The following is a 13,532-nucleotide window of genomic DNA, read 5'->3' on the forward strand; positions in this document are numbered from 1 at the left end:
GACCCCTAACCATTGGACACCGTATTCGGTGCAGACCCCCCTTAACCACTGAACACCGTATCCGGCGAAGACCCCTAACCAACGGACAACGTATCCGGCGCAGACCCCTAATCACAGAACACTCTATTCCACCATGACCCCTAACCACAGAACACCATATTCCACGACGACCCCTAACCACAACACCATATCCCATTCTTACCCCTCACAAACACACACACACAACACCGTATCCCACGCTGCTCCCGCCACAGTTTATCGTATCTTTCTCTGACCCCTAACCCCAGGAAATATGGATGTTTCTTCCCTTAAAGATCCAAAGTTCTTATTAACAGGAGTGCCCAACATGATGTCCGTCAGCGGTCATAGAACAACACATCCCAGCATGCCCTGACAGTTTTGCTATTAAGGAATGCATGAAGTATGGCAGTGAATTCTGGGATTTGTAGTACCACCACCACCACCACCACAGCTGGAGGGGTGCATGTTGAGCACAGACTTCCATTCAACTCTGCATCGTCCCCAGTGATTTTAAAAATAGCACGATAGTAACTGATTCACTGGTGTTCCCAAAACCAATAAACATTTTAAATTTTATTATAAAAGTGATTGGTTTTGCTGCATATTTTCTTTTCGTGTACATTTTGATTGTTTAAAACAGGCATGTCCAAACTATGGCCCTCCAGCTGTTGTGAAAGTACAAGTCCCATCATGCCTTGCCACAGTTTTGTTGTTAGGGAATGCTAAAACTTTTGCAAGGCATGCTGGGATGTGTAGTTTCACAACAGCTGGAGGGCCACAGTTTGGACATGTCTGGTTAAAAACAAAAGAACGTCTTACTATTAATAAACAAGATTGTATATTAAATTTTTTAAATTCTCAGAAACCTTTGCAAGTTGCGTATCATGGAAACTAACCTGGCCTTGATAGGAGGACACCGTCCTCTCCGTCTCATCTTCCAGTTCTGCTACCCGTGTCCTAGGAAAGACCACACTGGTGACTACTTAGAATTCTGCATGTAGCACAATGACTGACTGGAGGCCTCTTACACGTGGGTGCTGAGAAGGTGCCTGCAATACCTACACTCAGTTACAGCATACTGAACCCTGTGTGGGCACATACTAAAGGCAGGAGTGGGATACGAGGCACTGGGGCAGGCAGCACTGCACTGAAGAGTACGAGGCCTACAACAAAGGCTTACTTGACGGTGACGAGCTCGCTGGCTGCCAGGTTCACTTTTTCATCCGCTTTGCATAGTTTTGCTTCCTTTTGACTCCGCTCCTTTTCTTGTACGGTAAGTTTTCTGAAAAAGACAGGTGTGAAAATTCACATAAGCACACACTTCCTCTTCTATCAGTGGTAAAAGAAAACAGGGCATAGGGTCCGGGGCTCAAAGGAGGCCCAGGACCCGGGGAGCAATATGACAATTCGAGGTACTCAGTACACCAAAATAATATTACTTCGGAGGAACCTCTTACTTAGGGCACACTTTGGCCTTATTCAGATCTGAGCACAGTACAAATTTGTTTGGAAAATGGGCAAAACCATGTGCACTGCAGGTGGGGTAGATGTAACATGTATAGAGAGAGTTAAATTTGGGTGGCGTGTGTTGAATCTGAAATCTAAATAGCAGTGTAAAAATAAAGCAGCCAGTATTTACCCTGCACAGAAACAAAATAACTCACACAAACTCTCTGCACGTTACATCTGCCCCACCTGCAGTGCACATGGTTTTGCCCATTTTCCGAACAAATTTGTACTGAGCTCAGATCTGAATAAGGCCCTATATGTGCTTGTACTATGTACAGGCAGCATGGATTACTGGTAACATTTTATAGCAGTGAATGATGAGCAGAGGGGGAGGGGACGAAGCAACAAGACATGTAATCCAGCTGCTTACTAGAGTACAAAAAGTAAAACGAGATAACACATTAAAGCAGACAGTGGCCAATTGCAACGGTTGTTATGGATTCTATAAATGTCAATGCTGTACTTTGAGTCTTTTGCTGGGATCACCCCTATGCTGACCATCTACCATCCGCCAGCTTTTCTGTAACCTTTTCTGTATCCTGGTGCTGCCGGCCTAGGTATACCTGTGCAGTTTTCGTTCATTTTCCTGATACACCTCCATCATGACGCTCATTTTCTGCTTCAGCTTCTCCAATTCACCATCCAGCTGTTCCTTTTCTAAGGCCATAGACTGGTTTGTGTTCTGGAGATTTGTGATACACTCTACACAGGGAGACAACAAGAAAGGAGTCACAAGGTTTCTGTCCATTTATTTTTCTAGGCATTTTATTTGTTGGTTGTTGCTACCAATCCCGACTAGCGGTGAGGAGGCAGCGCCCATTCACTCCGCCTTATGTTGGAGAATGACAAAGCCCAGTTATAGATTGTAAGGTCATGTTTACTGAATATTAGGCCTTTGTGCGACCTGAACAATCGTTATTTTTGTCCTGTTATGCCTGGCCTGTGCAGGGGACGGGGTAAAGAAGGAGGAGGAGCCTGGGCTGCCCTTAAAAAAAAAAAAAAAAAAAGTTAACCTTTTAATGCAAGCTTCCTCCAGCACTGCCATACCCCATGGTGTCTCCAGTGTTTCATATGGTTGTAGGAGAAAACAGATTTAAACAAGTGTCCTTACAATACTAAATAAGTGTATGGCCATGGGAAGAGAACACATGCCCCTTATATATACAAATATTACATTACCTGCCAGCTGCTCCTTTGCCTTCATTTCATCTGAGAGATTATCATACAGCTGTTTCTTCTCGGACTCAACACTCTTTAGTGAAGCATTTAACTGGAATAATAAAATGCACAGGTCTAAAGCAATGATTAACATGCCAAGCGCCAACTATAATCTATGACTGGGGTTCTCAACTCCAGCAGAAAGGACAGGCCATGTTTTGTGCATGCCTTTAATCATGCTCAGGTGAGCACATTGACTATATGTTGCATGATCAGTTATTATCCCACAGTCTAGGACCCTCAACACATGACCCGTCAGGGGTACACGATATTTGAGGTTGAGTGATCTACAGGATTTCTAAATACGAAATAATGTCGCCTACCATTGCAGCAAATATCAACTTCTTTATGGTTTGTTTCTGAGGATCCCCTAAAACGAAGATGAATAAAATGTTAGCATCAAGCGCACAGATTTTTCATCCAGTCATCGGAGAATGTGTTCACCATCTAAAACAGACACTGGTAATGTACATATCCAACAGCTCGTTAGAAGCGGCCTACACACAGCGATCAAATCACCACGAACAGGTGACATTACTGACGCACGCCATAGACAGACATCTGTGGGCTGCTCCAATCACCATGAGAATACGGGTGCCGGACGGGATCCCGACAGTCATTTACTAGGGATCCCAAATGTCAAAACACAGTCAGCCGGGTGCCCGACGGCCACCGGCTATTCTCCTTCATGGGGATCCATGACCCCATAGAGGAAGAATAGAATAGGTGGCGAGCGTAGCGAACCACCGTGCCCGCAGCGTGGCAAGCGCAGCGAGCCCGCAAGGAGCTTTGTTGAGGCCTTTTGAAGGATGAAAACTATTTTTGCAGGGACACCGATTTCTTTCATACTTGCTGTATATGGAGAGAGGGAAGCTCTGGTTACACATAGGGGGTTATTCTGGTTCACTCGCAAAGGTAAATTGCTTCTCAAATGGACAAAACCATGCTGCACTGTAGGGGGGCAGATGTAACATGTGCAAAAAGCATTCGATTTGGGTGAGTTTTTTTGTTTTTGTGCAGGGAAAATACTGACTGCTTTATTTTTACACTGCAATCTCATATATTTAGCCAGATCGGTCACACCATTGACATCACCTCCCCCCGCCCAGCCAGGGCTAGTCTATGGTACAAGATCAGGTGTTCTAAGTGCTTATGTAGCCACTGCGCAAATGTAAACTACAATTCTTCAATACAATAAAGCAGTAGGTTTTAATGTCATGCCATTATTTGTACAGCGAGATGTCAGGATAAAGGGAAGAGATGGGGCTTATTATACAAGGTTGCTTACCAAGGGGTTCTCCGTTTTCAAAATCCCACTTAATGCTGGAGATCGTGTCGTCGTCCTCGTTAAGCTCATCCACCTCCGAGATCCAGTCTTTCATCGTCAGCAAACTGTCAATTAGTGACTGCGGAAATACAGGGTATTGAAAATCGGTCACAATGAACAGTGATAAACAGCCAGCCAATCAGCTCCTACCTGACATTTTTCAAACACAGTCTGTGACATGGCAGGTAGGAGCTGATTGGCTGGCTGGCTATCACTCTCCATTTTATCACTTTTGAAGCTTAGTGCATCTGGCCCTTTATCACTTCGCCGAGCTTAATAAATCTACTCCACAGTCACTAGGCCGACAAGGAAAAGGTCGACATGCCTGAAAGTCGTCATTTGGGACAAAAAAAATTAAGTTAAAAACCTTTTGACTGTCGACCTAAAGCCACTTCGACCTATTTTATGTGCTGCCCCAAGGCCTGTTGACTTTCAGTGGTCAGCCTTAGTTTGGTCGACCCAGTGACCCACATGCCTCAACCCGCCAGGAGTAATAGCAGAAATAAGACACAACTGTAAGGCTGACCTTAATCTGGCATTGCTTGCTGCTCAGCTCCTCCTGCATGGGTCCTTCAGACACACTGAGCATTCTGGTGTTCTCCGACAGCTCGCTGAACCGCTCCTCCCAGCCCTCCGCTTCCTCCGAGAGCTGCAGAGGTAAAAAAGACAAACCTTACATGTAACTTATTCAGCTCCAGGGGAAGTTATTTATGGCGGATGAACATAGTGACTTATCTAATGAGATGGCAAAGCGGAACAGCTGGACAACGCTGGGTTTCCAGAAAACAAATGAGCTTTATATTGATCGGAACAATACGGGCACGGAGGAGAGGAGGAATCACTTTATCCGATGCGGTGCAATCTAGTCTGCATATAGAAGCGTGCAGTGACCCGTGAAATGGTTAATACTTTGGAAACTGAAAGGGACATAAGTACATGAAAACTACTGTCGGACCTATCACTCTCACTTCTAACATGGTTGGCAACAACAGAGACTGATAGCAACAACGCTGGTATTCAATACAGATTCCTTTTTTACATTGTTATCCCTCCAAGCTGATTCTGGATTCCACTCCGACAGTGGCAGAAACTACAATACATCTGTTTCGAGAAGAGTCACATACCGTACATTCTATCATCGTCTAGGTCTCCCTTCTAAGGGTTATATTCAATTACAGTCGAAACCTTTTGTCGTAAAGACGTCAATTTCCAACTGATTAACGACGGAAGGGGTTCTGACCTATTCAATTCTGGCTGCTTTTTTTTTTTTTTTTTTTTTTTGGTATGTTCCAACCCGTTGGAAACCAGGTGGATTAGCGGAGCAGCCGCCAATTCACCTGCTTTTTTCAGACTTTTTTTTAGAAAGTCAGATTGAGGCAAGGAGGATGGTCCTGGTGAGTAGCAGCAGCTCACCCCGCGCCATCCTCCCACCGCACTCACCTGTCAGGCCGGGTTGCAGCAGCTCACCCAGCGCCTTTCCAGCTCCCACTGCCTCCCACCATCACTCACCCAGTCCCAGCCAGGTGAGCAGCAATCAGCGGCCAAATCCAACATTCGGATTAGGTAGTGACAGATCCATTCCGACAAATGAATGTCGGAATGGATCCGACATTAATTGAATATACCCCCAAATGTGAAAAAAAATACATACATTGGTGTGTATTTACTAAAGGACAATTTTAATGGATTTCAAATCGATTGAAAATGATTGTAATCGATGCTAGGTTTCCAGGGTTATTGATCTCATCTAACCATTGTAAAATAGTTTACTGAACTTCTGACAGTATACGAGGCTTATGTGCACAAGGGGAACTTTTTAATTAGCAACCCTGGCTGCAGTTTGATTGACAGGAAGTCCCCGGATGTGGGTGGTAACCGTCCATTTTCAGTCAATGTGAGTGAGTTGCGAATTGAATTGCTGGCCAGCGATCAAGGCGCAAGCCATTTGCAGACTTGAATAGGGTGGGATTACACTCTGGCAGAGAGGCGGCTAAGTGCAACTTAGGCCGCTGCAATTTCGCACAACAGGGATCAGGTCTGAATAAGTAATCAGTAATTGTTTTCCATACGGACATTAGTCATCAATGGATCTCTTGCTGGGAGTATTTAGATGGTGGTATACTCAGTCATTTGATGTTTTGAACACAATGCAAGTATCCAGTTTATGTGCGTGAGCCACAGGGAAGCACTTGACTGACACACACACACACCAATGACCTCCGAACCTGCTTTATGCTCTCCTGCAGACGAGACTGCTCTTCCTTTGCGTCTTGGCAGGACAGCTCCAGACGCTCTTTGTTAATTTCAAACACTTTCTGAGTTGTCCGGATCTGCGAATGGAAGCAGGGTCATGTGACTGGCGCCCAGAACACTTGTATACGCAGGTTAAGGATAATTACTACCCGATAAAGTGCATGCTGTATAAGTAACAGGGTTATTTACTAGTGTAAGCGGCTACTTGCATATAAAACAATCAGCTTCAAATAGTTTCGTTAAGGATAGACTAGTGAAAGGAAATGTCCCGTTGGTTGCTACAGGTTACTGCACCAAGAAGGATTGCATCTATATTAGTACATAATACAGTGATGTGTCTGCTCAGAGATTGGCTGACTGCAGTACAACCAACCATAACCTCCACCTAGATAATGATTCGGGCAATTTCCATACAATCATTATTGGGCATCCCAGGCGTAAGGACACACCATACTGAGAGACCAGGATGACAGTAGATCTCTGCTATAATACAGAATCAGCATGTGATGCACTGCACAGTGCAATAAACATTAACTTACAAGGACTTCAGGCATATTATATGGGGATAACTAATGTATAGAAAGCAGATATTTCACACTACAGCTGGGCTATACTCTAACATAAAAGGACTTTCCCAGAGACATGTCCCTATGGACAAACCTCTAAAACCTGGGTCTGACATATAGGGGAAATGGACAGCTGTGTAAGGACAAGAACATCCCAGAAGAACGGAGATGCAGATCACAAAACGTAGATTTGCATTAGAATTTACCTCTTCTTTTTGAGATTTTTCCTTCTTGAAATTATCTTCCAAATCTTTGATTTTCTCATTTAATTCCGCGAGCTGGAAACGGAACGGGTTACATTTCATTACTACGCACTGAGCTTTGGGTCCTCGGAGTTCCTGCTTGTGGAACACATGTGGACATTATCTTACCATATTGTCCAGCTCTGGTCCTCTCTGCTTCTCTTCTTCCAGATCCTGCTCTAGTCTCGCAATGTTCTCCTCCAGTTCCCTGTTTGATGCCTGCAGGGATTCCTGCAATGCCTAAAATACATTAAAGAGCAAGTAAACCGTCTAAAGTTTATTATAGACCAATGCCCCAAATTGTACATACAAAGAAAAATACAAGTGACGTGCTTATATGCCATTATACTGCACCAGCTTATATCTCTTTACTTTTCACAAAATATCTCCCATCTCGACCACTCCGCTCTGCACAAGATCTGCGTCTCTCTTCTGCACAGATCACTAGATCCTATTCACTATTACAGGACTTTCATTGTGCTGCTCCCATCCTATGGAATGCCCTTCCACGCACAATAAGACTCTCCACCAGTCTCCAAACTTTCAAGCGTTCCCTGAAAACTCACCTCTTCTGGCAAGCCTATCATATTATAGTACCACATGCATAACCCTCTGAGGCACTTATGTATTATATAGCTTCCCTTCTGGACTTGTAACTTGGTGGGACTGCTATGCTATTACTGATGCCTGTCCTCGTGTTTCCCTGCTATATCCCTATAGATTGCAAGCTTGCAGCAGGGACCTCCTACCTCCAAGTCTGTCTGTTACCCAGTTTGTTTTATCACTGTCTACTATTGTAAAGCGCAACGGAATCTGCTGCGCTATTTAAGACACTGTAACGAAATCGGCTGCGCTATACAAGACGCTGTAACGGAATCGGCTGCGCTATACAAGACGCTGTAACGGAATCGGCTGCGCTATACAAGACGCTGTAACGGAATCGGCTGCGCTATACAAGACGCTATAACGGAATCGGCTGCGCTATACAAGACGCTGTAACGGAATCGGCTGCGCTATACAAGACGCTGTAACGGAATCGGCTGCGCTATACAAGACGCTGTAATGGCTAAGAACTTCACAACTGTAATCGGTCTTTGAGAACACAGAGATAAAGTTTCTGCCTTCCCTTGAAACTGGAAGCAGATGACAAGGCACCTTTTCATGAGATATGGTCCATAGGTCTACAAGCATTAGGCCGATACGCCAAGGTTGTTTTGCATGACAGTCGACAGGGTCATTAGGTCGACATGGAGAAGGTCGACATGTGGTTTTTCACTTCTTTTTTTTTGGAGCAGACAGGCGGTATTTCATGCCCCACCATCCAGTACGGTGTGGTGGAAGAGTAAAATGGTGCCTGAAGGACAGTGAGCGCAGCAAGCCATGTGAGGGGGTGCGGTGCTACGTTTCAGTGTCTATGTCAACTGTGTCGACATTCGGGTAATAAAAAAAAGGACTGTCGACCTAACCCCAAGTTTTCATAAACCATCCTTTTACATTCTGTGCAAATTCAAGTGAAAGGGGAGAAATTTCACTAATTCTTTGCACATTAACGTAAAGCACAAACTTTTTGTGCATTCATTACCATACACCCAAGGCCTCAATGCAACCATATAATTATAAAACTTGTTCTTTGCCATCTCCGATGGAGAGAGGTAGGAAATACTCCATTATACCTTTGGGGCTGATTCCGAACCATTCGTTAGGCAAATTACACACTCGCGGATTCAGAGATCAGCGGCCATCAGAAATTATTGACTTACTTTTCAGACTGAGGGCTGCTGTAAGCGTACACATACCCTTGGCTGCAAATGCAGAGATGCGCAGGGGGGGGGGGCTGTTGGGGCGGCTGTTTGGTTGGACAGTGTTTACCCGTTTGCTAGGCTAAAAACATATGCAAGCGAAGAGGTCTGAATTAGACCCTTTATTTGTAACAAACCAAACTGTTTTTTTGCTGCAGAACTGAAAATGCTGTTAAGTTTAGCTGGACCTTAACCAATTCCTTTTGCTTACTAGGTGTACCCCTCCCCCATCGCTAGTACATAATCCCCTCTCGCAATTCAGGAAGACACACCAGAATGTATTCTGCCCTCACCAGACCGAGTCACTGAGCTTCCCCTTTCCTCTCACCTTCTGCTCCGAGATCTCCGCCAGTAACTTCTGCTGACCAGATTCTTCTAACGTCTGCTGGACTTCCTCATACTGAGAACAGGGGATAGAAAAGAACTTCAGACATTTACTATGATATTCTCCGCCCACATTACATGAAAGTACATCTTTATATAGAGGTGCTAAAACTGCAATAAATGTTTAGTGCTCATTCTGGCACCCTGCATCTTTCAAAACCTTTGTCGCTCTCTGCTGTGACGCTTCTAGCACAGTTTGGTGTGTATTTCTGCACTGATCTGGAACCCCTCTCCACTGGGGAAGTGGCTACTTGGAGATGTTAGGGTCACTAATGCCACGTTTGTTACCTTTTACAGTGGCGTCCCAACACCCCCCACGCGGAGGCGGTTCCTGAGCCACCGCTTGGAGATTACATCATCTCCAAGCACCAGGACCGCCGATCGCCACGCTGGGGGCAAGTCCAGCACCAAGTTAAGCTGCCCCCGTGCACCCCCCCCCCCCAGCCCGCGAGGTGAATAAATGCCGCACACAGGCATCCCATTCACATCCTCCCTGCCTCCGCTGCTGTCTGCAGAGTACAGCAGACAGCAGCGGAGGCTGGGTGCGCCCACCGCCCAACCTGCAGACCAGAGGTTGGACTTACCCCCATTGATGTAAACGAGAGCCGACTCGGATGACCCGGAGTACCCGTTTACACTGCCCTCTACCCAGGTCCTGCCAGTGTTCAACCTATGTTTTGTATCTGCCGTACCTGTTTTTGCACAATGCTTAGTTTTTCCAGAGCTTCACATTTTGTGTTCATAAGTTCAGCGACCTGACCACCAAGTTTACATTCTCGGCCTGAAAAGGACAGGATAAAATAATGAACCAATCACTGTATCGCATGTAATTAAAATATTATGTATCATCTCAGGGTCAATCCATTTCAGTGGGCCAATTTTGAAATTTAAGCTACCAATGGATGAAAACCACAAATGTTTTCTTTTAGAAATGGCAGCCATCTTTAAATCATGGCAGACAGGGATTTTCAGGTTTGTCTGTGTTTACACAAAAACAAATGTGTTAGGACTGGGAGGTGGTATTTGCATTTAGAACTATAGGAGAATTATATATGAGTAGAAGGAGAAGTATATAGCAGTGGTAGATCTGCTTCCGCTTCATCTGGATAGACCCTTCATTTATATGTGCAAACAAATGGCCTAATTCAGAGTTTATCATTGATGTGCGAATTTGCGATTATCGAATGACTGTATGCGTACATGTCGTAGCTTGCATGCTGGGGGGGGGACACAAAAAAGGGCATAGATTTTAATTTCAACCCCCTCCGAGTTTGACTGACAGGAAGCCGGTGTCTGTCCATTTTCTGGAAGTATAAACAAAGCGCAGGTGTGCCTAGGCGAATTAAGGGAGGGTCTGTGACGCCATCGATCGACTCAGTCGCAGATGACCGGCAGGGTCAGAGTTACTCATGTTTGCACAGACTGGAAAAAAATCATCCGATGGTTCGTGAACTGCCTATGGATTGGTGGGTGGATACCAAACATCGATTCATTTGCAGCTTTTTCACAGGAGGAGTTTAATTTGTCTGGGCGGCAGACAAGTGATAAGATCAGTAGAAGGCCCAAAATACCATAGGGCAGATAGCACTTACTTGCATAGAATCTGCTTTTAATCTAAAGGAGAGAAAAAAAAACACAAGAGGTTCAAGTTAATACAGAAGCCAAACAAAACAATAGATAAGAAAGTTACAATGTAGGGAAAATATCACTGTCCGTAAATTGCAGGTGCTGGTGTAATTTCAGGGATGTGACCCAGGTTAGGTGTACCAGTTTAAATAACTGGCACATTAACTCTACCGGCTAAATCACAGAAGACAGGCTGGTGGTCCCTGCAACTTGCAGCATTTTGGCCTAGGAGTAATCGTGGGAGGTAAGCAGCTCTCACGTAACTATAAAGCAATATAAGCCTGTGCTTATTGCTCCAAGGGAAGGGTGCAACACGAGAGGGCGTCAGTTGGCCTTAATCTGGCTGTAGAGGTTGGAGGACTAGTTTCAGAGGGTCTGGACCACTATTCATACATCCTATGAAGTGTAAAGCACATTGAAGCTATATTGGGGATCTACATTAAAAACATTCAGTAAATGTTTTCAAAAAAGATTCTGAACCCCATATGGCCGCCACCATGGACAGGCAACCCACAAAGACTGGGTCATTCATGTAAATTGAAGAATGTTTTCACAGAGAGCGTTCCAGGGACTGGGCCCATAATACTTACACATCGGACAGTTCTACAGATGAACAAGAGGACTGAGAGAAAGCCGAAGCCGGCAGTAAGAATCACCACCTCCCAGGAACAGCCATAAAAGTCCTGGCCCGGCTGGAGGTCCTCTGGCAGGAGAGAAGCCACCTAGACATGGAAATAATTTTTTTAGTCTAACCTTCTACATCAATGCGGAACCTCTCCACATTGATGTATAGAGACCGGATTATATGCATTTGCATATTTGCCCGATTTTCAGCAGAAATTGCATATCTGACCTAAATGTCCTGATGGTGCATATTTGGCATAGCGCGGTCGGCGCGGAGCGTTTACCCTCACTTCCTGACTTTTTTTTTCTTTATGTGAGGAAATGCCGCTGATAGGCTGACAGAATCGCTCATCAGAGGAATGGATTGAGCGGCCTGTCAGCGCGGCGGGGGGTGGGATGTGGGTGGAAGAGCTGATACGCCGCAGTGTGTACTGTAGGCTCTTCCAGCTACATCCCACACCCGCCGCGCTGACAGGCTGCCCGCCGCGCTGACAGGCTGTCCACCTCTGCTGACACGCGGGGAATCACTGCGCGCCACACGGGTGCTGGAGGCCCCGAACAGTGGTGCTTCTGGACAGAACACTGACCTCAACCAACGGATGGCAACGGTGAGTGTAACTTACAGCACAGTTTCTGCTGGGGCATTACAGTATGTGCGGTTTTGCTGGGGGCATTATGTGTGTTATACTGCTGGGGGCATTATGTGTGTTATACTGCTGGGGGCATTATGTGTGTTATACTGCTGGGGGCATTATCTGTGTTATACTGCTGGGGGCATTATCTGTGTTATACTGCTGGGGGCATTATCTGTGTTATACTGCTGGGGGCATTATCTGTGTTATACTGCTGGGGGCATTATCTGTGTTATACTGCTGGGGGCATTATCTGTGTTATACTGCTGGGGGCATTATCTGTGTTATACTGCTGGGGGCATTATGTGTGTTATACTGCTGGGGGCATTATGTGTGTTATACTGCTGGGGGCATTATGTGTGTTATACTGCTGGGGGCATTATGTGTGTTATACTGCTGGGGGCATTATGTGTGTTATACTGCTGGGGGCATTATGTGTGTTATACTGCTGGGGGCATTATGTGTGTTATACTGCTGGGGGCATTATGTGTGTTATACTGCTGGGGGCATTATGTGTGTTATACTGCTGGGGGCATTATGTGTGTTATACTGCTGGGGGCATTATCTGTGTTATACTGCTGGGGGCATTATCTGTGTTATACTGCTGGGGGCATTATGTGTGTTATACTGCTGGGGGCATTATGTGGGGTATACTGCTGGGGGCATTATGTGGGTTATACTGCTGGGGGCATTATGTGGGGTATACTGCTGGGGGCATTATGTGGGGTATACTGCTGGGGGCATTATGTGTGTTATACTGCTGGGGGCATTATGTGGGGTATACTGCTGGGGGCATTATGTGGGGTATACTGCTGGGGGCATTATGTGTGTTATACTGCTGGGGGCATTATGTGGGGTATACTGCTGGGGGCATTATGTGGGGTATACTGCTGGGGGCATTATGTGGGGTATACTGCTGGGGGTCATTTACTACTTACTAATTGTATGCTGATTTAAATAAAAAACTATACAATTTCACTTTATTTTGTATTTTTTATTTAGCATATTTTGACGCTTTTCATGCATATTTTAAGTATTTTTCATGCATATTTCGAGCTTTTTATGTTGCATATAATCCTGTCTCTATTGATGTAGAATAGTGACCCATCACTGGGTCACTTCTCTGGAGTAACCCCATCACTGGGTCACTTCTCTGGAGTAACCCCATCACTGGGTCACTTCTCTGGAGTAACCCCATCACTGAGTCACTTCTCTGGAGTAACCCCATCACTGAGTCACTTCTCTGGAGTAACCCCATCACTGGGTCACTTCTCTGGAGTAACCCCATCACTGGGTCACTTCTCTGGAGTAACCCCATCACTGGGTCACTT

At 45.4% G+C, this 13,532-nt stretch overlaps 1 protein-coding gene across 6 annotated transcripts in view; it reads right to left on the reverse strand.

Annotated features, from left to right (window-relative positions):
• Positions 1-13,532, reverse strand: part of MIA2 (MIA SH3 domain ER export factor 2) — a 48,799-nt gene that overhangs the window by 14,251 nt on the left and 21,016 nt on the right. For all 6 annotated transcript variants that reach the window (XM_083167078.1, XM_083167077.1, XM_083167076.1 and 3 more), the window contains 14 exons: positions 11,536-11,667; positions 10,912-10,933; positions 10,012-10,100; positions 9,264-9,335; positions 7,266-7,376; positions 7,101-7,172; positions 6,301-6,405; positions 4,602-4,724; positions 4,037-4,154; positions 3,072-3,118; positions 2,710-2,800; positions 2,094-2,232; positions 1,202-1,303; positions 918-978 (listed from right to left, as the gene is read on the reverse strand). In XM_083167078.1, coding sequence (XP_083023204.1) covers positions 918-978; positions 1,202-1,303; positions 2,094-2,232; positions 2,710-2,800; positions 3,072-3,118; positions 4,037-4,154; positions 4,602-4,724; positions 6,301-6,405; positions 7,101-7,172; positions 7,266-7,376; positions 9,264-9,335; positions 10,012-10,100; positions 10,912-10,933; positions 11,536-11,667 — 1,284 coding nt within the window. The remainder of the gene's footprint in view (positions 1-917; positions 979-1,201; positions 1,304-2,093; positions 2,233-2,709; positions 2,801-3,071; positions 3,119-4,036; positions 4,155-4,601; positions 4,725-6,300; positions 6,406-7,100; positions 7,173-7,265; positions 7,377-9,263; positions 9,336-10,011; positions 10,101-10,911; positions 10,934-11,535; positions 11,668-13,532) is intronic.

This window comes from Crinia signifera, chromosome 12, assembly GCF_055691185.1.
Source record: "Crinia signifera chromosome 12, ASM5569118v1, whole genome shotgun sequence".
In the NCBI taxonomy this organism is placed as follows: Eukaryota; Metazoa; Chordata; class Amphibia; order Anura; family Myobatrachidae; genus Crinia; species Crinia signifera.